This window comes from Acinonyx jubatus, chromosome X, assembly GCF_027475565.1.
Source record: "Acinonyx jubatus isolate Ajub_Pintada_27869175 chromosome X, VMU_Ajub_asm_v1.0, whole genome shotgun sequence".
Lineage (NCBI taxonomy): Eukaryota > Metazoa > Chordata > Mammalia > Carnivora > Felidae > Acinonyx > Acinonyx jubatus.
This window is the reverse complement of record NC_069389.1, coordinates 17,974,595-17,999,498: the sequence shown is the minus strand read 5'-3', so window position 1 is coordinate 17,999,498 and position 24,904 is coordinate 17,974,595. Positions and strand designations below refer to the sequence as shown.

The 24,904-nt window shown below is 40.9% G+C and overlaps 1 protein-coding gene across 2 annotated transcripts in view; it reads right to left on the bottom strand.

Annotated features, from left to right (window-relative positions):
- The window catches only part of PHEX (phosphate regulating endopeptidase X-linked), a 223,280-nt gene that overhangs the window by 135,323 nt on the left and 63,053 nt on the right, over positions 1-24,904 (bottom strand). For both annotated transcript variants that reach the window (XM_027054518.2, XM_053202160.1), the window contains 3 exons: positions 24,288-24,433; positions 17,405-17,498; positions 14,852-14,980 (listed from right to left, as the gene is read on the bottom strand). In XM_027054518.2, coding sequence (XP_026910319.1) covers positions 14,852-14,980; positions 17,405-17,498; positions 24,288-24,433 — 369 coding nt within the window. The remainder of the gene's footprint in view (positions 1-14,851; positions 14,981-17,404; positions 17,499-24,287; positions 24,434-24,904) is intronic.

Sequence of the window (24,904 nt, the reverse complement as noted above, 5' to 3'; positions counted from 1 at the left end):
TTCATTATAAACTCAACTAGATCCAGATTCCTTCTAGTTTCCTCCAATGCCTGGCTACAACTCTCCAAATTAATGTTTTCAATTTTTCTCCCATCTTTCTGAGTTGGATTCATCTGAGAACTAAAACTACCCTTTATTCTAAAACCCTGAAAACTAAACATGAACAGCTTGATGTAAACTTCAGAGAAATCTCCAAAATAGCTTACATATAGGCTAACTTCACACCTGTTGCTCTGCAGGCCTTTCAAAAAGATCACATGAAACATTCAAACTACAAACTAGGAAAATCAGACTACCACTGCCTGTTCTCATTCTATCTAAAGATGCTTAATCTTGACATCTAGAAATCCTGAGACCCAAAGTGGTTTATAATTTGACCCAATCATTAACCATGGTCTTTCTTTTGTTTCCATACAAATGTCTCTTATTTAATACCTGATTGCCTGAACCGTAGGCCTAACTCTGAGAACACACCTGTGTCACCACCTCCTAAAATGAGTTTAACTTAACTTACCTACTGTCAGGACTAAGAGACTGGTGCAACACGATGGAAGAACGTACCAACTCAACTTTTAATGTGTGAAACTTAAAGGAAGTTTCAGAGGAGGAAACTGTAGGGGTCAAGGGCAGTACACTCCAAGATGGCTCACTTTGGCAGGAACATTATTTTGAGTCAAAAGCAATCAAAACCCAGCAGATTCAGGAAAAGTTCTTGATCTCCCCCTCAACTGCCTGCTTGTACCAAGAAGACAGCTATTCACAGAGAATGTATTCTTACATTCCCCTTCATGTAAGAAATGTACCCACATAATAGGGCAAGCTTTGTTTTCCAAACATCTCTCACTTTCCTGCAAATGGTCTTTCTCCCCTTTGTATCCTCAGACCCTTAACCCACTCCTGAGCTCATAAAAGCCTTATGTTGCTTGACAGTCTTGGGAATTTCATGGCTGTGTAGATTCCCCATAATTATGAAATTAAATTTGGTTTATTATTATTACTCTGTCTCATGTCAATTTGATTCCTTATTCTGGCTGAAAGGACCTTGAAGGGCAGAGGAAATTCTTGCTCCCTGACAACTGAAACGTGTTCTGCAAATTTTATATTGTTGGTTTTATGATTTCATAGCTCATGTGGTATGATCTTTCACATAGGACTTCGTATCTCCTAAAACATACAGCAGATGCTCAATAAATCCATGTTTATCTATGCTTTTCTAGCCCTCTGGTGGTGTCTAGCAAAGAAATGAAATTGAATCTGAAATGGAATCAGCTGTATTTCTTTCATATATGCTGATGAAGGACAGTTATTGTAGCAGTTATTCCAAAAACAGGCTAAAGGAAATCAAATGACTTGGTAAGTTAGCTGGATTCATTCTGAGAGGGATGATACCAACATGGTACAGGACAGATGGCTAACAGTGGTTTAAAATATATATATTGTATATCTGGTAGAAAAAAGGTAAAGAAAGGAAGAAAAAAAAATCTTCAAGGTTGATTGTGTGCATTAATCTTAAAACAATGTAATTTTAAGAAAATTCATAAAGCACAAAGGCAAATAGGCTTTCTGCTTTAATATATTTAGAAATTTTAAGTAGTATCTTAACAAGATAGATTCAAAAGTCTCCAGTGTCCCTACTGGTACAGAGTGGGACAAGTTTCCTTAAGTTGTTATCAGTTGATGAGTGACTGTGAAAAATGGAAACCGTTATCAAAAATTTATGTGGTTAACCCTGAAGAAATAGGTTGCAGTGTGAGGGAAGCTTCTAAACCTTTTCTTTCTGGTAATTGTCACTTTACTAAAAACAGACACATTATATAAATCAATGTACTAACATGTATTAATATTCATTATTTATACTGTAACTGGGTATTAAAATGAGTTTGAATTGGCTCCTGATAAAAATATAATAATGGCATGAAAATAAGAAGGGACCCATACTGAGTTGAGAGAAGTGGTCAAGCCAGAAAAACTAAGGATAGTTAGAAAATGCTGAGGTTTCTGGCTGCCAAGCAAGCTAATAAAATAAATCACACCAGTTCGTTGGGATTAACAAACTTGCGTAGCTATTAAATATGTTGCCAAAAGAAAAAAAGAATATCATGTTATTTGTGCCACAGACATACTATAAAGCATGTTGGTCGGTGGTGCAAGAGTGTAGCATGAGTTTTTATCAAAAACCTTGAGACTGGGGTGGAGGTAATAAGGAGTAAGATCTTATTTACTAGATATGAACAGTTAGTCTGTGTTCAAATTTTCTAACTTGTCTTTTCCTGTTTCCTCCTTTCCTGCTCTAAGAGGGAATGAAGCAGAGACCAGAATAATATTTAGAAGCCAATCAGTCTCATAATGGTTTAGACTTTGGCTGTGGGTAAACTTCCCCCCGGCAAGTAACTGCCTGGTCACCCCCAAAATTCAGCTCTGTTGGAGAGCGTAAATGTTTTTTTTCAGTGAATGAATTTTTAGCACAGGGTCTTCTCAGTCCAAAGGTCTGATCAGATCTGCCTGACAAGACTGTGGCCGAAAACGTGTGGCCAAGGCAATAGTGTCCAACGTTACCCAGGACCAACAAAAAAGGTGGGCCAAATGTGTCGTGATCGTGGCAACACACTCAAAGACAGAGGCAAGAGTAGTGTCCACACTTACTTCAAAAGAATTCCCTATCAGCTATCTAAATTACTTGTTTTGGGGCGCCTGGGTGGCTCAGTCGGTTAAGCGTCCGACTTCGGCTCAGGTCATGATCTCGCGGTCCGTGAGTTTGAGCCCCGCGTTGGGCTCTGTTCTGACTGCTCAGAGCCTGGAGCCTGTTTCAGATTCTGTGTCTCCCTCTCTCTCTGCCCCTTCCCTGTTCATGCTCTTTCTCTCTCTGTCTCAAAAATAAATAAACGTTAAAAAAAATTAAAAAAATATATTTAATAAATAAATAAATAAATAAATAAATAAATTACTTGTTTTGCTGGATGTCATTTTGCCAAAGGTTGCTTAAAAAAGAGCTGTCAGGATGGGGGTCTGATGATGACCTTTGTTGTAACAAGATTTAGCCCACAGAGAGTTGTGAAACCTGGATCTGTTCTAGGAATTATATTTGGCTCCTTGAGTAGCTTCATGAGACTCTCCTATGAGCCAGATTTAGCATTAAATTATAGAGCAGGTTCTAGAATGTGGCCAGGTAGGTACGAGTATGAAAAGGATCTTTATCCCAACTGAAAGCTACTATAGTGAGCATGTATGCAGGACCAGGAGTAGCAATAACCCCGGGTACCTCCCTCATTCCCACTCTCTCAAAGAGAAATGAGAAAGAGGAGATTTTAGTGCAGGAGAGCTGCCACAGTCCAGGCCAGGACTTTGATGGCATAAACTCCTTCATTAGGATTAACCTCAAGCTTGACACATGGTAATAACAGTAGCTAACATTCACTGGGCACTTGCTATGCACCAGGCATTGTGCTACGCCTTCTATGTGGACCACCTCACTCGGTCCTCACCACAGACCTGAAGTACTATTTGTATCCATCCCTATCTGTGATTCACTGTAATGATGGCTTTAATTCTACACCCCTTCCTCTGTCCACGCCCTTTGCTGTAGGACTCTGCACTTCCTCTCACTACAAGTGCAGGCCCGATGTCCCCACTCTGTCAATCCAGACCAGCCCCGTGGTGTGCTGTGGCCAACAGAATGCAGACCTGACCTCATGCCAGTTCTGAGCCTGGGCCTCAGGAGGCCTCATGTGTCTCTGCTTGCTCACTTGCACTTCTGCCACTGTTGTGAGAACACGCCCAGGCTAGCCAGCTGAAGGAAGTCCAACAGCTGGAGCAGAGCCGAACCATCTTGATCAGCTCTGCCAAAGCCAGCCTAGACCAGCCAAACCGCAGACATTTGAGAAGCCCAGCCAAAGTAACCAGAGCTGCCCAGGGGACCACCAACTGACTCCAGATGTAGCAGCAATAACTGCCCACTGGTGAAGGCCACTGAGGTTTTGTGATTGATCATTACACAGCATTACTATAGCAGCAGAAACTGGTGTACCATTTATAAACAGGAAGATGGAGGCACAGAGACATTAATGAACTAACTTGCCCAAATGGATAGAAGTACAGCTGGCCTATGAGATGCTAACGCCACTTTGCAAAAAATGGGCAGAAAATGTAACTTCTATAGAAGGTCAATATTTTGTAACTACATTAAAAGGGCTTTTAAAACTCCTATCATTTTGGGTTGCCTTAATTCAGACAGGTCTTCGGCAAAGAACCAAAGAAACTGATCTTGACGTTATAGCTGATACCACTGACCAGACAAAAAGAGACAGGGATATGGTAGCCAGAGAGAATAGCCTTGCTTTACATGACTTGTACGGAAGGGAACTTGATCTATACAATGGCTGCCCAGTAGCAGCAACCACAAGGAAGGAAAAACCCCTCAGGATACGGGCATCACTATAATGCAGGACACTGACTTTCATGTGACTTCTGCCACCAACATTAGAGTTACATCTCATTTACTCAACCACTGAGAGAAATGGTGAGCAGGGGAATTGGAGAACATCAGTATTAATGGCAGTACATCAATTCAATTATCTTGGCTCACTAATGAGGTGAACTCCTAGTGTATGGAAGTTGCAAGTTCAAACTCCACCATGGCAATTGGACCCATGTGAGTACTTAAGTCTTTGGCGCCAGCTGCCATAGGATGGGATGGGAGGAGAAACCTGTTTGGGGGATAAGAATTACTACCGGAATTGGTCATACAGAACAGCCCAGAAAATTGGAAGATACTGTAGGTCATCTATGGCATTACTTGGGGACATGAACGCTGTCTTTACTAGAAAGGGAAAAAGAAATAAGCTACTAGAGCACAGGAGAAATTAGTGAATTGTTTTACACAGTAAGTAAAGTCTTAATTCTTAATAAGGTCTAAATCTGAAGTGTAATAAAAGATTTGTTCCTCTTTAACTAGATTAACCTTCTGCATACAGAATGTTTTAGGGTATAAGAAGAGACTTGTGACTTTAGCTTTGATTTGAGAATTGACCAAGGCTCTTTTCCTGACCAAACTTTAGACAGGTTCCTCTAAGCCCCTTCTTGACTAGGTCTTGACCTTGGCCCCATCCTGTCCTTGCCAAGCCTGCACAGCCCAGTTTCAGCAAGAATCCTGGTCAATTTAGAGAGAATCCCCCACCCTTGATATCAGAGCCCCCTCCATTTCTGATCAAATTCCCCATCCTCTACCCTTGATATCTGATCACACTGGTCTGCCTTCAGCAAAAGTCCCCTTACTTCTGATGTTTCATCTTAGTAATTTTCCATTCACTGACTCCCTGGTTCAGTTTGTTGGATGTAAATCCCCATGGGTCTTTGCTCTATTCAGAGTTGAGCCTAATCTCTCCCACCTCTGTGATAGTTTTAGCATTTTTTACAATAGTACTGAATAAAATCTTCCTTACCATTTTAACAATTATCAGAATAATTTTTTTTTCTTTAACAGTGTTCACTCTGTAACAAAAATATAGGGGTGCCTGGGTGGCTCACATCATGATTTCACAGTTCATGAGTTCAAACCCCACATCAGGCTCTCTGCTGTCATCACAGAGCCTGCTTTGGATCCTCTGTCCCCCGCTTTCTCTGCCCCTCCCTCACTTGCTCTCTCTCAAAAATAATAAACATAAAACAAAACAAAAACATATAAAATATGTGATACCAGCAAAAAAAAAAATGCCTATTGGTAGAAGTGAGATACATGAATAAAGATAAGTAGATTTTGGGGACACAGTGTCTATAATGAATAAAATGATATGGTTTATTTTTTATTTTTTTAATATTTATTTAATTTTGAGAGAGCACAAGCAGGAGAGGGGGGACAGAAGATCCAAAGCAGGCTCTGTGCTGACAGCAGGGAGCCCGATGTGGGGCTTGAACTGATGAACTGTAAAATCATGATCTGAGCTGAAGTCAGATGCTCAACCCACTGAGTCACCCAGGTGGCCAAAATGATATGGTTTAACACAGAAGAACAACACAGCCAAAATGTTCAAATGGGAAACCAACTTCACCGAATTTTCTAGAAAATACAGTTAAAGCTGAAATATTTTTTTTGCATTAATACTTAATAGAAAATTGTTCTTTGATGTACATGTTCACATTTCTGTCTTGTTAACTAAAGAATTATGAACATTTTTTAAAAGCCTTTTTTGATGAGAAATCTTACAGAGCTTTGGGTCACCATTCCAGACATCAGGGATCACTCCTCAGAATGATATACATAGAAAATACTGGAGGGGCGCCTGGGTGGCTCAGTCCATTAAACATCCGACTTCAGCTCAGGTCATGATTTCGTGGTCGGCGAGTTCGAGCCCCATGTCGAGCTCTGTGCTGACAGCTCAGAGCCTGGACCCTGTTTCAGATTCTGTGTCTCCCTCTCTCTCTGACCCTCCCCCGTTCATGCTCTGTCTCTGTCTCAAAAATAAATTAAAAAAAAAAAACATTAAAAAAAGAAAATACTGGAAATTGAGCTCAGTGTATAGACTGGGCCAAAGATATACCTAGAAAAGTTGCTCTGAGATGAAATCTCTGATAGCATCTGAATTAGCCTGTTTCTTATTGTTTTCCTCTTCTGAAAACTGTGTGAACATAAAAATGCAATGTCAACTGGTTGGACTTAAATTAAGCTTTCACTATATTTGTCTTTAAAATACTGAAATATTGGGAGGGGGCACCTGTGTGGTTCAGTTTGTTAAGTGTCCGACTTCAGCTCAGGTCATGATCTCATGGTTTGTGGGTTCAAGTCCCACATCATGCTCTGTGTTGACAGCTCAGAACCTGGAGCCTGCTTCAGATTCTATGTTCTCTCTCTCTCTCTCCCCCTCCCCTGCTTGCATTATATCTCTGTCTCTCAAAAATGAATAAACATAAAAAAATTTGTTTAAATTAAAAAAAACATTGAAATAATAGGAGCAAATCTATTTCAATGTTTCCTATCTCTAAAACACTAAGAAATAAACAGGTGCCTTTTATTTTTATAAGACCTTAATATCATAATAAGTAATTTCCTGATAAGGGTGTATTAATTATTAAACAAGCCACTTAGAAGTCTCCTCATTATGACTGGTTTCCTCATTCTAGACAAGACATAAAATTGGTGCAGATTCAAGTGATTTTTTAGAGAGAAGCAGGGGAATAAAGCACTAGTTTAAAGCTACACTGTCTAGGCATGAACCCCACCTAAAACATTTGTTAGCTGTATGACACTGAGGTTAAACTCTTTGAGCCTCAGTTTCCTCATTTGGAAAATGGGGGGCAGTAATAGCGGTTATGGGACCATTATGTGGATTAAATCAGTTTATGTATTAAAAGCACTTAGAAGAGTACAAGATATCCAGTTAAACCTCAATAAAAGTTAGCTACTTTATTATTATTGCCAGTTTCTTAAAGCATAAAAACCCTTACCAGTGCAATCACAATAGGCCCATGGTGACCATTCCTTCTCTTCCTGGCTATTGTTGAAATCTATACCTACCCTTCATGGATGGGGATATCCACCTGGGGCCTTTACTGATATATTTCAGGTCTGAATCATCATTAATAATAAAAAAAGGAAGGGGCACGTGGCTGGCTCAGCCAATAAAGAGTGTGACTCTTGATCTCAGGGTCATGAGTTTGAGCCCTACTTTCGGAGTAGAGATTATTTTAAAAATAATAGTAATAATAAAAATAATAAGGAAATGGAAAAGCAAAATATCAAGTGATACTTTAGACATACTTCACACACACACACACACACACACACACACACACACACCCTTAATCTCCTGTCATTTATTTTTTTTAATGTTTTTATTTATTTTTGAGAGAGACAGAGAAAGAAAGAGAGCATAAGCAGGGGAGGGGCAGAGAGAGAGGTAACACACTCTATTTATAGTGACAATACATCATGAATTCTTTGAGGAGTCCCACTTCATATCCTGTGTATAACTTTCCATAAAAGCAACCTGTTAAATGTTTAGTTAACATGCAGTATTTTTAATTAAACATGGTCTTCCAAATAAGATTAAAGAAACAAGGTCGGTAATAGACAAGGTCCTGATATTTGGTTCTGCAGACTAAGGAGAGAGAATGCAAACATAAAAGGCACAAAATGATATCCCCAGGACATATTTCATTTTGCCTCCAAAGTACTGACAAAGATTTTAAATGTGGGAGATTTCACATAAGAATCTCTTTTTCTGGGCACCTGGGTAACTCAGGGGGTTAAGCATATGTCTCTTGATTTCAGCTCAGGTCATGATCTCACAGTTCATGAGATCGAGACCCTTATCAGGCTATGCACTGACAGCGCAGAGCATGCTTGGGATTCTCTCTCTGCTCCACCCCTAGTCACACAATCTGTCTCTCTCTCAAAATAAATAAACACTTAAAAGAATCCTTATTTCTGACTTCTCTCAAAAAACAAAAACAAAGTTTAAAAAAAAAAAGCCACACACACAAACCAGAAACCTAGCAAGGCAGGCATCTTTCATGAAAATAGCCTGAGCTGAATCCTGGATAGCACGTTCTTTCCTATTCACCACTACTGTGTCCCAGACACCAAGGTCCAGAGGCAATTACTACTTATCATTAGACTTACCCTGGCTTTTGCTGACACCTAGCCAGCTTTACTCCTATATGTTATTTAATGTTACTCACTGCCTATGTTTAAGCTTGGAACCCCTGGCTTTCAGCCTGACCAAGTCCTTTGCAACTTCAAGGCACCGAATGCCTTTAACTTACAGACTCCACTCCACCCAGTCTATGCACCAGTGAGAACCAAGATTCCCAGGTGCTAACCTCAGAGCAGCATCTGGAATTTATCTCCTCCTCTAAGATCATATACCAGGGAACCTGAAACATCCTCACCAAATAGCAGCTTGACTCCAACTCAAAACCCTGGTTCCCAAGCCATGAATCCTGGTATTGTTTGAGTCCATCCCCTCTGATATTAGAGGCCTGCATGAAACCCAGTTGGTCAGGGACCAATGACCCCACCCTCCCAAACCTGCCTCTAAGCACACTCTCACCCAAGGACTAAGCCCCATCACATGGAACTCAAGGGATACCTCTTCAATTCTTTAAATAGGCACTGTCCAATATGGTAACTACATGTCCAACACGGTAGCCACAAGTGGCCAATGAACACTTGAAATGTGGCTAGTCTGAAGTGAGATGTGCCGTAAGTATAAAATACACGTGCGATTTCAAAGACTTTTAGGGGTGCCTGGGTGGCTCAGTCAGTTAAGCGTCTGACTGGCTCAGGTCATGATCTCACAGTTCATGAGCTCGAGCCCCACGGTGGGCTCTTTGCTGATAGCTCAGAGCCTGGAGTCTGCTTCAGATTCTGTGTCTCCCTCTCTCTGCCCCTCATCCACTCCCGCTCTGTCTCTGTCTCTCAGTCAAAAATAAATAGACATTTAAAAATATATAACATTTATACTTATTACCTGTTGAAATGGTAACATTTTGGATATACTTGGTTGAACAAAATATATTATTATAACTAATTCCATTTGTTTCCTTTTACTTTTTTAATGAGGCTGCTAGAAAATGTAAAATCACATATGTGGCTCATATTCAAGTTCTTTTGGCTGGTGCCACTTTAGGTAACAAAGACAACCACTGTCCAAAGAGTTCCGCAACTTCCTATTCTTACTCAACTGGCCTGTCCCACAGCTAGTCCCATATGAGTTAAGGCCTCATCCCACTCTCTGAAAGGCACGAGATTCTTCCAAATGCCCTCTTTGGGTACTTTTGCACTGAACAATTCTCCTTTTTGTACATGCTGTTCTTCCCATTTCTAATTAAAATGGTGAAACTCCCATAGTTATGTGTGAGTGAATTAGTCTGAATGTGTATGTGTGTGCCTGTGTGAACATGCACACTTGCATATGGGAAATGAAAAGAAACAGTAACTTGGAATTGTGTGTTTTCCCCAGTGAAGAGAACCTTGGTTGGCGGTGGGGGGACGGGCTTTCTCCTCTACAAAGAAAACCTCAAAGTGAACTGCTCAGGTCATTGGGCCAATCCCACCATTAAGAGGCTATAGAAACAGATACTGAGAAGTAGGAAGTCCCTTGGAGGAACCTAGGTACCAGTTTTCAAAGGAAAACTAATCAGTTAAAGGGGAAAAAACAAACAAACAAGAAGCCTGGAGGCCCCCACACAGGGTTTGACAAAGTCCATTTCAAACAATGTAAACAAGGAAATTTTCAATGATTTGAAAAACTGAAGCAGTTACTTGCATTAATGCAACAGGCTTAGGTAAACAAAGTACTGCAGTCTGAGTCACCAGCAGACCCTGCTCACATTAATCACCAGGAACGAGAGTCTGGTGGTAACTACCTAAGAAAATAAATGATACAAAGGTCTTGCTACTCCAAGTGTGGTCCCTGGACCAGCAACATCAGCACGACTTGGGAGCTTGTTATGCAAGTTCTTAGGTCCTAACCCAGACCTAAGGTAAAAAGATCCTTGGTAAAATGCCATGAGATTTTGCATTTTTACAAGATCCTCATTTGATTGGTGTACACATTATAGTCTGACAAGTACCTGAAATGTAACCTTCTGAATGTATTCATATGCTTAGCGATCTTTTTTGTAAATCAAACAATGGCAGCCTTCCTTCTGAGTTAGAGTCTCTGGAATTTGTCCCACTGGGGATCTTTCTGGGTTGTTTTTTTTTTTCTTTTTTTCTCCTTTGGGCTGTAGTTAATAACACAGAATGTTTTTCAAGTAAATCAGTGGTTCCAGGTGGCTCTTGGATGAGAGCCCTGTAACAACGCTATAAAAAGCCAGGTATTTCTCTTATAAGTTTCCAATTTAAGTAGTCCCTGAGGCAAATTGCTCAGCTTAAGGGAGGCAAACAATTTATGTAAAATAGATGAGTATCTGCCTTACTATCCCACCACTTCCATGTCCCGTGTATATCAAAATAAGGGGGAAAAGGGCCAAAATCCACTTTATTTTAGAATATTGCACCCTGACACATGAAAAGGGGAGTGTCATACCAAAACTGAGAAAAACAAATTAATCCACATACCTTTCATCTTACTTAAAACACTTCTACTGCCAAAAAAAAAAAATACACAAAAACAAAAAAACCTTCGTTATGCCTTGTTTTTATATCCTTCCCAGAGCTTATAATGTTACCTCCGTGAATATCTGATAAATTCTCAATCCATTTACTCTAAGCAAGGAGTGAAAGAAAACACACAATGGGAATATTGAGTATTTTGAAATAAGACATTAATTCTCCAGTGGAATTATTTGCAAGGAAACTTGCAGGTTCAAATATAGTCTCAAACTTGGCAGAAAATTCCTCCAAAGTATCAAAAAAACAGCCATAATCCTGGTAAATATACTTAGATTTATGGTATTCCAAGGCAAACTTCAGGAAATACATAGTTATGTATCGTACGGGCCAAGGGCAAACAGCCCGAAGATGGGCCACTTTGGCAAGATTATTTTGAGTCAAAAGCAATCAAAACCTAGCAGATTCAGAAAAGCTCTTTACCTTACCCCTCAGCTGCCCACATTTACATTGGAAAGGGGAGCCTGTACCTGGAAGACAGTTAGTAACAAAGACTCCTCAGTACCTGAGTAATCTATTCGTACAGCAGGGCCACCTTTGTTTTCCAAACATGTCCCTGTCCTGAGCTCAGGAGGTCCTAGAAGCCTCATCTTGCTGGTCTTTAAAATGTCATGTCTGTGTGGATTCTCATATAAAACTAAACGTGGATTTCTCCTGTTAATCTGTCTCATGTCAATTTGATTCTTGGTCCACCTAAAAGGACCTTGAAGGGCAGAGGAAATTCTTCCTCCCCAACCGTATCAACACATAATATCACACAGTTGGTACTATATAGCAGCACATAATACCAACCATTTGAATTGTCATGACTTAACCGGCTTTATGCGTTTGCCTTTAAAATCAGTGTTTGTGGACCTCCTGCATCCAAGTTGCTCATGTATTCGTATCTGAATGACTACAACAGATTGTTATTAGTGAAGGGGAGCAAAATATACCACCCCAAAATACACCTCTTTGGCATACTGTTTATTTTGGTCTGATTATTTTTGAGGTGCAGACACAGGAATCTCTCAAAACAGAGTAGAAGTTATTCTTTTGTGAGAGAAATTAACATTTATGAGGGAAATCTCCAATGTAAGGGCATCTTCCTCCCTGTACCAGCAAGAGGAGGATGACTCTATCTCTAGAAACTTTGATCAATGGAGAAAGCATGGACTTCAATCTGCAGAATAACCTTCCCTGTGTTTACTGTGCTTTTCCAGGTAACCTACCCAAACCAGCCTGCCCACCCCTGTCCCCACATCTTCTCATCTTTTTCCTTAGCTGGGGATGGTAATTAAAGCCATGGCTTGAGCCATTTCTAGGAGTTCCTCAGTTTTCCTGGGTCTCTTCCTTGTAATTAAGAGATATGCACATTATTAAACTTGTTTGTTTTTCTCTTGTTAATCTTTTATCACAGTGGGGTCTCAAGAATCTAGAGGGGTGGAGGGAAATTCTTTTTCCTCCCCTACACCAGTTAATTATGCCTTGGTATTTTGCTTCATGACATTTGTAAACCATAATGCATCACAAAGAAAATGCACACACACCCCCAAAAAAAACCCACCGTGGCTAAATCTAAATTTCTAATTCAAAATATACCCTCTCCTCCAGTGCAGCTGAAACAAATGAAGAAGAACACACCGCAAAGGTGAGGATTCTTTAAATTCATAACCTCCAGCTGCATCTAGACCCTTACTGCCTCTGGGCAACCATATTTCCTCAGTTTACTCACTTTCCTGCTCCCCTGGACAACTATTTCGTATCTTTTCCTCTCTCCTCCAACTATAAATCCCAACCTCTGTCCTCAAGTCAAGACTCATACCCTACTGCTTCCTTGACATCTCCGATTGGAAGTCTGATAACACCTCAAGTTCAACATGGTCACAACTAACTCCCTGATCTCTCCCAAACCCAAACCTGGTTTCCCACAGCATTCTTCTTCTCGGTTAAGAGCAACCCCATGCTTTCACTGAATAAGACTCAAAGCTCTCACTCTTGGATCCCTTAATGAATCTGTCAGCAAATTATGTTGGTTCTACTTCAGAATATATTCAGAATCTAATCTCTTTCCACAACTGCCACTGCTACCACCTGGCTCAAGCTACCATCATCTCTCACCTGGTCCCTCCAATAGTCTTCTAGCTAGTCTGCTGACTTCTGTCCTTGACTCCCTAGTCTCTTCTCAACACAGAAGGAGTCAACATAAGTCAGGTTACATTAGGCCTCTGCTCAAATGCCTGCATTGGCTCCCCACTGCACTCAGGATTAAAGTCCACAGTGGTCCACAGGCCTTACAAAATGCTACCATCCTCTTACTACTGCTCTGCCTGCGGCACCTACTTCTTACCCTCACTCACTCTGCTCCAGCCCCCTGGCTCTCCCTGCTATTCCTTGAGCCTTCCAGGCACAACCCAGCCATAGGACTTTTGTTTAATTTTTTTAATGTTTATTTATTTTTGAGAGAGACAGAGAAAGAGAGAGAGAGAGAGCACACAAGACAGAGGGAGACACAGAATCTGAAAAGCAGGCTCCAGGCTCTGAGCTATCAGCACAGAGCCCGATGTGGGGCTTAAACCCATGAACCATGAGATCATGACCTGAGCTGAAGTTGGACTCTTAACTGACCGAGCCACCTAGGCACCTCCCAGCCATAGGAATTTTGCCTTAGCTAATCCTTCCACCTACCACACTAAAATAGATAGATACCACATCTAAGTCTCACATTCTACAAATTTTTGCCAAATGTCATCCTCACAGTGAGGCTTTTTGTGTCCACCCTATTTAATCCTACAACCACCCCCCCCCAACACACCCTCACCTTACAGTTCTCCCAATTCCTCTCTACTCTGATTTCCTTTTTTTCTTTTTTCTAGGGTTTACCCATCTTGCAACACATTTGTCTGTCCCCCCACTGATCAGACTCAATGATGTCAGGGATCTTTGCTCTGTTCTCTGCTGTATCCCAAGTCCCTTAGAACAGTGCCTAGCATATAATAGGTATTCAACAAGTATCTGTTGAGTAGGTGAATGAAACTAAATCTCATGTTTTATTAGCAGAAAGATCTGGTTGGGCCATTATGCGATTACAGCAACTACAAATCACCACAGATCACAGGTACAGGAAAGCTCATTACACTCCTCATTCCTTTTTTGTATACGCTTAGGAATTTCTGAAATAAATGGATTTCTTCTTAAGTTAATGAAAAAATAGACACAGAGTGTCATCTCTGAAATAAATGTCAACGTTGTGAAGCTTCCAGAAAACAGCATAAGTAGAAAAAAAACCTGCATTTTATTTCTATTTCTAAACCATTTAATAGTTGTTAAATATACTACAAATCACTTCACCTCTGGGTCTCCAGCTTCCTCATCTCTATAACAAAGAAGGCTGATTAGGAAACCTTTACCTTTTGTAATTACACTAGTCTAGTATCTAATCATAAAATTGTCTAGGCTGTCTCTGTTCCTAAGCATTGATTTTACACATTTAACTTCCCCAGGAGAAATTCAGATTCTAGGTGACATGATTTCATGCTTGTTTTCTCACTTCTAAATTTTCTTAATTTCCACGGCTATATTCTAGGTTTGAGTTTTTAGTTAATATTGTACTGTAGGAATTCCTCTTTGAAGCCAAACTATTATTATCTTTCTAGATCCATCACTTCAAGAGCTAGAAGGCTGACACCAGCCTGCTGACCACATCCATATGAGATCTGGTGGACTGCCACTGTTTTTACCAGTTGGGGGGGCAGCACTTACCATTTCCTTCTTATCTTCCTTGAAGTGCACATCCACAAACATTTTTCCAACAACATAAGGGAGGGCACTTTCGATAAAGTTTACACATTTGTCCCACTGAGGCAACAAAGTCGTGGTCCCCTGAATTACCTGTGGGAAATAATTGATCCAGATTGGGGTTTGCTTGGATAAAACCTTTTGCTGAACAAAATTCAAACAACATGAAGGAAACAGTCTACAACACAATGCACACCCCAACCCACATACGTGCATCAGATGGTAGGGCCAATGGTGAAATGACATGAAGAAATAAATTCTGCTTGTCTCTAGTTATATTTAAAAGTAAATGAAAATATTTTGATGGTGAAAATAATGTATTTATCCCTTCCTTTCAATTTTCCCCTTAAATGAAGTGTCTAGATAGTCTTTAACACCTACTGATAACTGAAGTTCTGCTAGGAAAGTCTAATATCAACCAGTGATCAAAGTTCCTGCCCAGTGAGGGCTTCCCCCGCTCTGGGCAGTACACTTACAAGTAAGTCCATTGAGAACAGGGCCCACTGTGAACAACACAAAAGGCATATTTACATTGTGTCATAGCAAAGGACACACCCAGAACCAAGTGAAAAACAGATGTAAATGCTTTTTCCATCTGTCCCAATTAAGCCATTACAAGAAAACATTTACAAACAAGTAAGGAGGTTCCAAAGCAGAACTTGGAAGGTTCAAAGGTTTACTCTTGGTGATGAAAGTAAAGAAATAAATATTGTTTAAATCGTCCTTGGAGGTTCGAAGTTCAGTGCTGGAAATGCAAACTGAAGGCAAGGAGCAAGGAAGGGAGGCGCTGAGCATGGTGGGGGCACCTTTTCTTTTTTTCTAATTTTTATTTAATTTATTTTTTAAATTTGCATCCAAGTTAGTTAGTATATAGTGCAAGGAGCCTCCTAAACAATGTCCCAGCCAGACTGCTGGTGCACAGCAGACAGGGTTAACACTAGAATTCATCTACTCCTCCCCTTCCTTCTGGCAACACAGCTCCTCTCACAGGAAAGCAATGAATCTATTTTGAAAATCTCTAGAGAAAGAGATCCTACAACTATCTTTGGCAATTCAAGGTCATATTTAGCACTTTACACTCAAGAAACATCCCTAAACATACCTAACCTCAGATTTTCACACACTACTTCTTACACCATTCTCTCTCATTCTTTTCACAGTACAGTTCCAAAGCAGCTGGGTACTATCTTCTATGTGATCCACAGGAGTTAAACACACACACAACACACACACACACACACACACACACACACACACACACACACACACGTTTATATATAAATATAAAATCTACTTCTTTTGTAGCTTAACCCTTTGATATGGCCTCAAAATATAGTTGGTTTATGCTGTTCGGCACAAAGGTCAATAATCTAGTGACTTTGAGGGCCAAAATGTATCCAAAACAATTGTGTTATTGCTTAGTAGTAATGACCCACCAAAAATTCCTGTACTCACTTCTAATAACCAAAACGTCTGTGAAATGAAATCACTGCTTATAAAATTTGTCATTCACTTCTAATTGAGAGAACAATAAATTTAAAATACTTTTTATAAGTCACAAGCTATTTAAAATGCAAAAAAAAAGACAGCCACAAAATCATTAGGCCTCTATTAATTGGAAAATTACACAAAAGTTTCTGACACAAAAACAAAGTAACACCTATGTAAGTGAAGAGGAAAACAAGAGAGGGAAAGAAGCAAAGATCAAAGAACCAGGTCAGGAGGAGAGAGGAAAAGTGTTTCAGGCAGTTGAGCCAGGTCTCTGAGGAAATTTAGGTCTCTTTGGCCTAGCAGAATTAGGATAAAATCAAAGACTGAACAAAAGTCAAGATAAAGTTAAAGACCAAAACCTATCCCTGAAGATGAAACTTCACCATCTAATATGTTTATCATGTATATTTTGAATATTCAGAATACTGAAAATGAAAAATAGTTACAAACAGATCAACAGATCACTAAGATATATTAATATTGTAATTAAAGTGACCCAGTTAAAAACATCAGGAAAAATGGGAATAAGTTGATAAGAGGGAGTGGAAACAATACGATGGTCTCTAAGAGACTCTTAAACACAGAGAACAAACTGAGGGTTGCTAGCAGGGTGTTGGGGGAAGGGATGGGCTAAATGGGCAATTAATGAGGGCACTTGCTGAGATGAGCACTGGGTGTTATATGTAAGTGATGATGAGTCATTAAATTCTATTCCTGAAATTACTATTACATTATATGTTAACTAACTTGGAATTAAATTAAAAAAAAAAAAAACAGTAAGATTGTCCCAAATATTGCTGCAAGTATCTTTACATGGCCTCATCAAAGTACAGCTTGAGTGTGCTTTACAGTAAGTACATAAGGTTTAACTTAATAAAAAGAAATAAAGCAAAAAGAGAAAAAAGTAGAACTTGGGCTGCAAAACTCCCTCTGCCCCATCCCTAAAAATGATTTTTATTGGATTAGTTAATACACGACTGTTCTGGCATGTATAAGTTATCCAATGATAATCTTCTTCAAACTTACCCGCGAGAATTCAAGCCACCTATACTGAAAGCGCCTGCTAAGGTTTGGAATTCTGGAGTAAACCATCCTCCACACCAAATAGTTGGCAATGGTCCTGTTAACAGAGAGAAATGCACATTTATTATAATTAGGCTGATATCGGATACTCTGTAGAACACCTTAGGGAAAACTGTTGGCAAAGCTCCATGGAGGGACCTCTGGCTCATACAAAACTATAGAACTTGTACTTGATAAATGACATAAGATGATACAATGTCAAAAAGCTCAATCCAAATTGGCCAGCTTTTCACCACTTAATACAGAGAGATGAAATGAAGATTTCAGCCCGAAGCCTCAGCGTGAACATTTTGCTTTCCCTCTCAGGGCACAGAATCCACTGCTGCCTAGTCCTTCAGGTCTAGAAACTGTTCATACCCCGGAATTATTAGGTGACTTGATAAAATGCAGATGAATTCTTACTTTTGGAAACAAACAGAAATACATTGGCTAAAACCACTTATCTAGACTCGCACCCTGGTTCCATACTTACATGAGCTTGAGCTTGTCACTTAACCTTGATCATTTTATCCTTTCTCGTCATACAAGGAGGGTGATCCCTATCTTATAGGGTTACTGTGAGGTTAAAATAAATAACAAAATCCTGGATAAAGAGTAAATTCCATACTGTTTGTCGTCATTCTCTTCCAAACATATAAACAATTCATGTAGTGCCTGTAACAGATATTTCTAAAAATCCATTACATTTTGTTCAGTGTCGCCTTTTTCTCTAAGCAAAAGATGCCCTGACCTCAGAAGGATACGTGATCTGAGTTAATTTCTAACTCAATAGTGATGATGAATTTTTAATGACCCATCCCCTCCTAGCTGTGCCATTACCATGGTGACTAATAACACACATTCCTGGGATGGCTCTTGGGTCACACAGCCATGTAAGAGCCATGTGACACGATGATGATATCTGGCCCATTAAAAACAACCCACACTCTCATTTGCATGGCGCTCTAACCCGGTGGATGCGTATTCTCAGCAATTAAATATATTTCACCATATATACCTAGTACATAGTTATTGTAATACTATAAAAATGGTTATTTTCAGGGTGCCCGGGTGGCTCAGTCGGTTAAGTGGCTGAATTTGACTCAGGTCATGATCTCATGGTTCATGAGTTTGAGCCCCATATTGGTCTCTCTACTGTCAGCACGGAGCCCACTTCAGATCCTCTGTCCCCTTCTCTCTCTGCCCCTCCCCTGGTCACTCGCTCGCTCTCTCAAAAATAAACATTTAAAAAATAGTTATTTTAATTTACATAGAGATATACTAATGGAATAACATATTAAGAATGTTTTTAACAAATACAGAAATAGGAGTTTCAAAAGATAAAATGAATAGGTATTTTCAAAAGTCATTAATTAATCCTTCAAATGCTATTAGTTAATTCTTCAAGACACATTATCGACATAGATTAGGCTAATACAACAATTACGTGGATATAAAGCCACACTTCATATGGCTGTCTTGACTATTTCAAAACATTTTGAACAAATATATGAGCTCTCTCTCCCTCTCTCTCAAAATAAATAAATAAACATTAAAAAAAGATTCAGCTTTGTGAGAGGAACAGGGATGGAGCTGTGCCTAAAGACTAGAAGGTATAGGACTGTGAGGCAGGATTATGAACTCTGGATGGGCTAAATAATTAGGAATTGCTTGTGTATTGGGGAAAATGGTGAGCAGGGTCATCACTCACAGAGACAGGCACAAAGTCTGGCCACAGAGAAGACAAGGCAGGCAGCAGTCAGGGCCCAGTGTCTCGAGTGTCAAAGGAGGCGAGCCTGACTGACCCCAACGCCAGGTCTCCACGTTTCCCCTAGGCACAAGAGCTGTGCTGGATCCGCAGGTGAAGAGTAGAAGGAGGTCTGTGGCCAGCAGATACGCTTACATGAGTTCAGAAGGTACTCCCTTCGTGGGACAATGATGAGTGAGATTCAGTGGGGAGGTTGTTGAGATAGGCCTGACGGTGGTTGCTGAAGAAGCAGTACGGTGCAAGTATGCTGGGGTTTGAGAAGCATGGGCACTGCCACTATAGGAGAGGTGTTCTTGAGCCTATCTTACATATAAAGAAACTTGAGGCCTAGAACCATTAAGTAACTCCTCATGACCACAGAGTCAGTGCATCTCCAACTTGGTACGAACACTTGAGGGGTTCAAAAAGTCCACATAAATGCTAGGCCACTTTAGACCAATGAAGTCAGGACCTCTATATAGGGTGGGATCCACCATAAATAATGTTTTTAAGTTTCCCCCAGCTGAGTCCAATGTGCAAACAAGGTGGAGAACCAGTGTAATAAGCAATGGAGGCCAGACCATATAGAGGTGTGTCTACCTTGAAAGCCTGTGTGCTTTTCCCGTGCTACACAGTGATAAATTAATGCCTCTAATTCAACAAAGATTTCCTGGCCAGTCAAAAGACCCCAAATGCTTTGCAGAAATCTGTGGGAGCGAAAAAGGAACAGCGTGTGAGGCCTTCATGGGCAAGGCATTACTAAGACGACAGTGTAACAAGACCTCCGTGAGTGGAAGATGGAGTGCAGGGAAGCTCGCACAGCAAGACAATGGTGCTGATGAGCTGCTCCAGGGCTTTATAAATATACCGACGGAGTGCTAGAAGCGCAGCTTTCCAGTGCTAACATTACCACGCCAGAAACAGATCTGACCGTAATGACTGAATCACTGCCACCTAATGCTCACATGTATCAAAAAACAAAACAAAAATCAGATTCAGCAACAGTCCTTCAAAATAATACATAACATCTTTTTTTTTTTCAAAAAGCATTTGCAGCAGCATGGTAATTTCCCCAAATGGCAATAAATACAACAGAGGAAAGTAAAACATCTCGGGAGAGATCCCGCCATTGAGAGCGCAACATGAAATAATTTCCCAAAGCCTCTGACTGGGAAGAGATTTTTGAAGAAGCTTTTGCTGTCCTTTGTCAATTAGTGACAGCTTACATTTGTTTGCATTTAAGAGAGCATTAAGTGCCTTTTTTGATCCTCATGACAATGCTAGGGGATGGTTATTATCCTCATTATCAAACAAAGAAAACAGAGTTCAAGGGACTAGCAATTACGTGGCAAATCCAGAACTAACATTTGCTCTTCAGGTCCTCTAAGTCAAACTACCTGAGGTAAGCCAAACAGGTTCTTCTCAAAGCCAAAGAGATCTTCCCAAATCCTAGAGGCTGCTCAAAGGTACACTTAAGGCAGTGGTTCCAAAGTGTGCCCCCAGACCAGCAGCTACAGCATCACCTGAGAACTTGATAGAAAATCCCTAGGCCTCACTTCAGATCTAATCAATCAGAGCTATGGGATGGGACCTAGCAGTCTATTTTAACAAGCCCTTCAGGGACTGCTGATGCTTGTCAGGCTTGAGAACCACTGGTCTAGGAAAACTCTATCTCCTCATCTTTCTGCAAACACAGCTAAACTAGGACTTTCTAAATCCCAGATCAGTGCTTCTTAAACTTTCATGTGTATATGAATCCCCTGGGGATCTTACTAAATTGCAGCAGGTCTGGAGTGGAGCCTGATTTCTGCATTTCTAACAAACTCTCAGTCCAGGCCCATATTGGTCTCCATGGGTCATACTTTGAGCAACAAGGCCCTAGATCACCCTCAGCAGCGCTGAGCCCTGTAAGAGGTCCACATAACAACACATTTTCCAGGTCAGCCTCTACGACCCTATGTTCATTAAAAATCATCTCACTGTACACCGTGCTTGCTTTATATTAAACTAATACTGAAGACAGGAAAGATCACAGAGGCTTGGCAAAATCTCCAAGGGTTTGCTTTAGGCCAGCCTGCTTAAAAAACAAAACAAAACAAAACAAAACAAAACAAAGCACTGATGCAGATGATCTCTAGGAGACCAGGTCTTGCCAGGAAGACCCCGAGAAAAATCTCTATAAACCCATCCTTCCTCGGCCTCTCCCCTCCTTCCATTTTGCTCCTCAGACCAAATTAGATGGTTGATTGTCTGAGGTAGCCGCAGGTCTGGAGTCGGGAGAGATCTGATGGGAGGACAGAAGGGGAGGGACATCTGCAGCACCTCTCAACCAGTGACATACTAGTAAATGTTTCACAACTGGCTTTCCAAGAGGGGGAAAAAAAAAAAACACTTGCTTTGTAGAATTTGCCGATTTCCATGGTGTGAATACTCCCACCAGAGTTGATTTCAAACTGTTCACATGAGATCACTCAACAGTGAGCTAGGAAGAGACGGGCATAACTTGAGGGACCTAGCACATCACAGCATCTTCACCCCTTCCACCTTGACCGCCAACTCCTTTTCACTACAGACAGCCTCCATCTTGTGCCTCCAAATGGCCCTGCCCTGGCCACTGACTCCCTGAACTGCAAGGGCCAATGCAGCCTCTGGCACCACCTCTGGGAGATGCCATTGCTCTAGTTTTGCACCATGCACCATCATTTGCCAGGGAGCAAGTGCCACTGCCCCCACAGCCATTGGGTCAGAAGGAAAACCCTAATACCACGAGGCTGCCAGGGGGCATGCTGTAAGAGGGGAAGCAGCAGTCGAGCAATGACCAGCCGATACCAACCCAGGATGGCCTTTAACCAGGAAATGCCAGGGGAACTATCTCCAAAACTAGCAGTGAAATGTCTGAAAAGGGTCTCTTTTCCATACAGGGACATGTATGTAAGAGACAGGATGTAGAAATGAGTGTGGCCCAGTTTAGAATCTCAGCTCTACCTCTGCATCAAGGTATGTGCTGCAGAAATCCCTTTCCCTCAGCTTCTTCATCTGTAAAGTGGGAACAAGACTTGTTGTTTTTTTTTTTTTTTTAAGATCAAAGATAACTATTTGGGTGCCTGGGTGGCTCAGTTGGTTAAGCGTCTGACTTCGGCTAAGGACATGATCTCACGGATTGTGGGTTCGAGCCCTACGTAGGGATTTGTGTTGACAGCTCAGATCCTGGAGCCTGCTTCGGATTCTGTGTCTCCCTCTCTCTCTGTTCCTCCCCCACTGACGCGCTCGCTCTCTCTCTCTCTCTCTCAAAAACAAATAAAACATTAAAAAAAAAAGATCAAAGGTAACTATTAATCATAATGGTGGTTAACATGAATAAGTCTTCAAAGGTAGTGACATGATGGGGAAAGATATGGTAAAATAGCTAGAGAGGGAAAGGTTAGGACTTGAGATCTCTGAATGTAGAAAAAATATATATATTTTAAAACAGTGCTGGGAACGTCTGACCATGAGAAAAACTCCTTCAGGACTGACCATGAGAAAAGCTCCCTCAGATCTAAAGTTTTTCTTAAAATTGTAACAAACACTACCTACTCCCCTGTCATGTTTCCCACAGAAATGAACAACTCAGCACCTACAGTTATCAGGCCAACAAAGAAAAAAAGTGGGGAGAGACGGACCAAAACCCTATAAAATAAAGTCCTTTGCCCATAGTCAGGGGTCCTCACTTTCAAATGCCCCCTCTCCGGAAAGAGAGCTTTTGTGCTATTCTTACTTTTGCTATTCTGGCTTTTTAATAAACTTTTGCCTGCTGCTAATTTTATTTGGTGTCCACCTCTTCGTTCTCTGAAGCAGCTACACAGTGAACCCTGGGTACTGAGGTAAAAATCCTGCAATGGTAAGAGTGCCCCCCCCAAAAAAACAAACCACTAACTGAAAGACTCTCCTGGGGTTCTCTTTGAAATACGGATTCTGGGGACTTGCCTCAGAACTACTGCACCAGCCCCTGTGGAGGAGGGGCCCAAAGGGCCCAAGTGACAAGGTGATGCTGCCAGCATTGCTGGTCTAGGGAGCACACCTTGAATAGCCAGTCTCCACCCCACACAGACACTTACCTAGCTCTAGAGTCAACTTTCACTTGGAAAATTTTCATAGGATCACTGCTTATCTCTAAGTGGCAGAATTTTCAGTAGATTTATTATCTCTTCTCTCCCTTTTCTGTATACTTTCCTCAATGAACACATATTCCCTCTATCATGAGAAAATATCATCTTAAAAGGAAAAGCAGCTCTTCCAAAGTGTTGAAGTGTTCCCACAAGTAGGGATGGATGCTGAAGTTTATTTCTAGGATTTCTGCAGGCATCTTTTCTTTTTTAACATAAGTCCCGGCAAGATAGCCTTGTCTGAGTCCAAATAAGAAAATATGATTTTTAATTATGGCCTGGCAATTAGCCTAGTAAACTGCCTCTGAAAATGACTTGACCATTCTGTGCTTCATTTTCTGTAGTCAAATCTGAATGGCTTCATCAAGATGTACAATTCTCTTTCACGGGCGATTTCAGGATTTCCTTGTTTTGTAGTGCTGAAGTAGCAAAGCAACAAATTCTAAAACATGCTTTAAAATAAGGAAAACCAGACAGTTCCTGAAGTTGTTTCATCCGTCCAATTTTTCCATGGTTGTCAGAGTACTCTTATTCAGCACAGGGGCTTCAGTAATATTGCAACAAAGGGGCTTAAAGGCTAAACAGAAACCAGGAAAAAAAAAGGCAGCAAAGGACAAAGAATGAACTGGAAAAAAAGATATTCATATAGAAAGCTCAGAAAATTAATATAACTAGTTCCCAAAACTAGGGAACAATTTAGGTTTTCAGACAGAAAATATGGAGAAAGATGAGAAATAAGGAGCAAAAACATTGTGTATTTGCTGCTATCACAGCAAGTAAATTACATCAGATGATCATTTTGGCCAATTTGTCACAAAGGGCACCACGATTTTCCCTAAGACTCTTTTGATGTAACTTTCTTTAACAACAGTTATACCAAAGATATTAGAGGAAAGGCTTTATAATGTAAAAAGAAAAACAAAAGTCACAATAAAATGCAAAAGAAAGCTCTTACTTCTTCCGCTCAGAGCCTAATATCCTAAACAAATCCTTAAAGTACTGTGGGACACGGACAACCACGTTCTCTGAAGGGTCAATGTCTTTCAGACCTGGGTAGAGTCTAGAATCGATGACCTTCTTGATGTAGCCCAGCCAGTCAAACTGAGGAGAGAGAGAAAAACATCGACTGAGAGAGCACCTGTTGGGCAGCAACCAAGGAGAAAGGCAAATATAGTTGGCTGAACATAGTCCATCGCTTGTAATGGATTTGTGACCAAAGTTAGAGATGTAACTGCTCAAATCTACAAAAGAAATGACTGGTCACTGCCACCCAGACCTACTGCCTGAATCATAGATTCCACACGTGCTCTGTACCATCTGCCCAGACAGCACACCCCCTCACACGGTGACAGGCACAGTCACTCACTCCCTGGCCCCTCCGGCACCCTCCCTCTCTCCTTAGCTCTCCCTCCTTCATTCTCTACCCCCACCTGGACTCCTTCCTCCCATTCCTTTCCCCACACACTCCATCTTTGTGCTTACCCTCACCCCTGCCCCCTGCCCCCATTCACTTGTGTCCACACACAGATGCCCCACATACTACTGGCCTCCCCTCTGGTGCAGCCTTTCTTA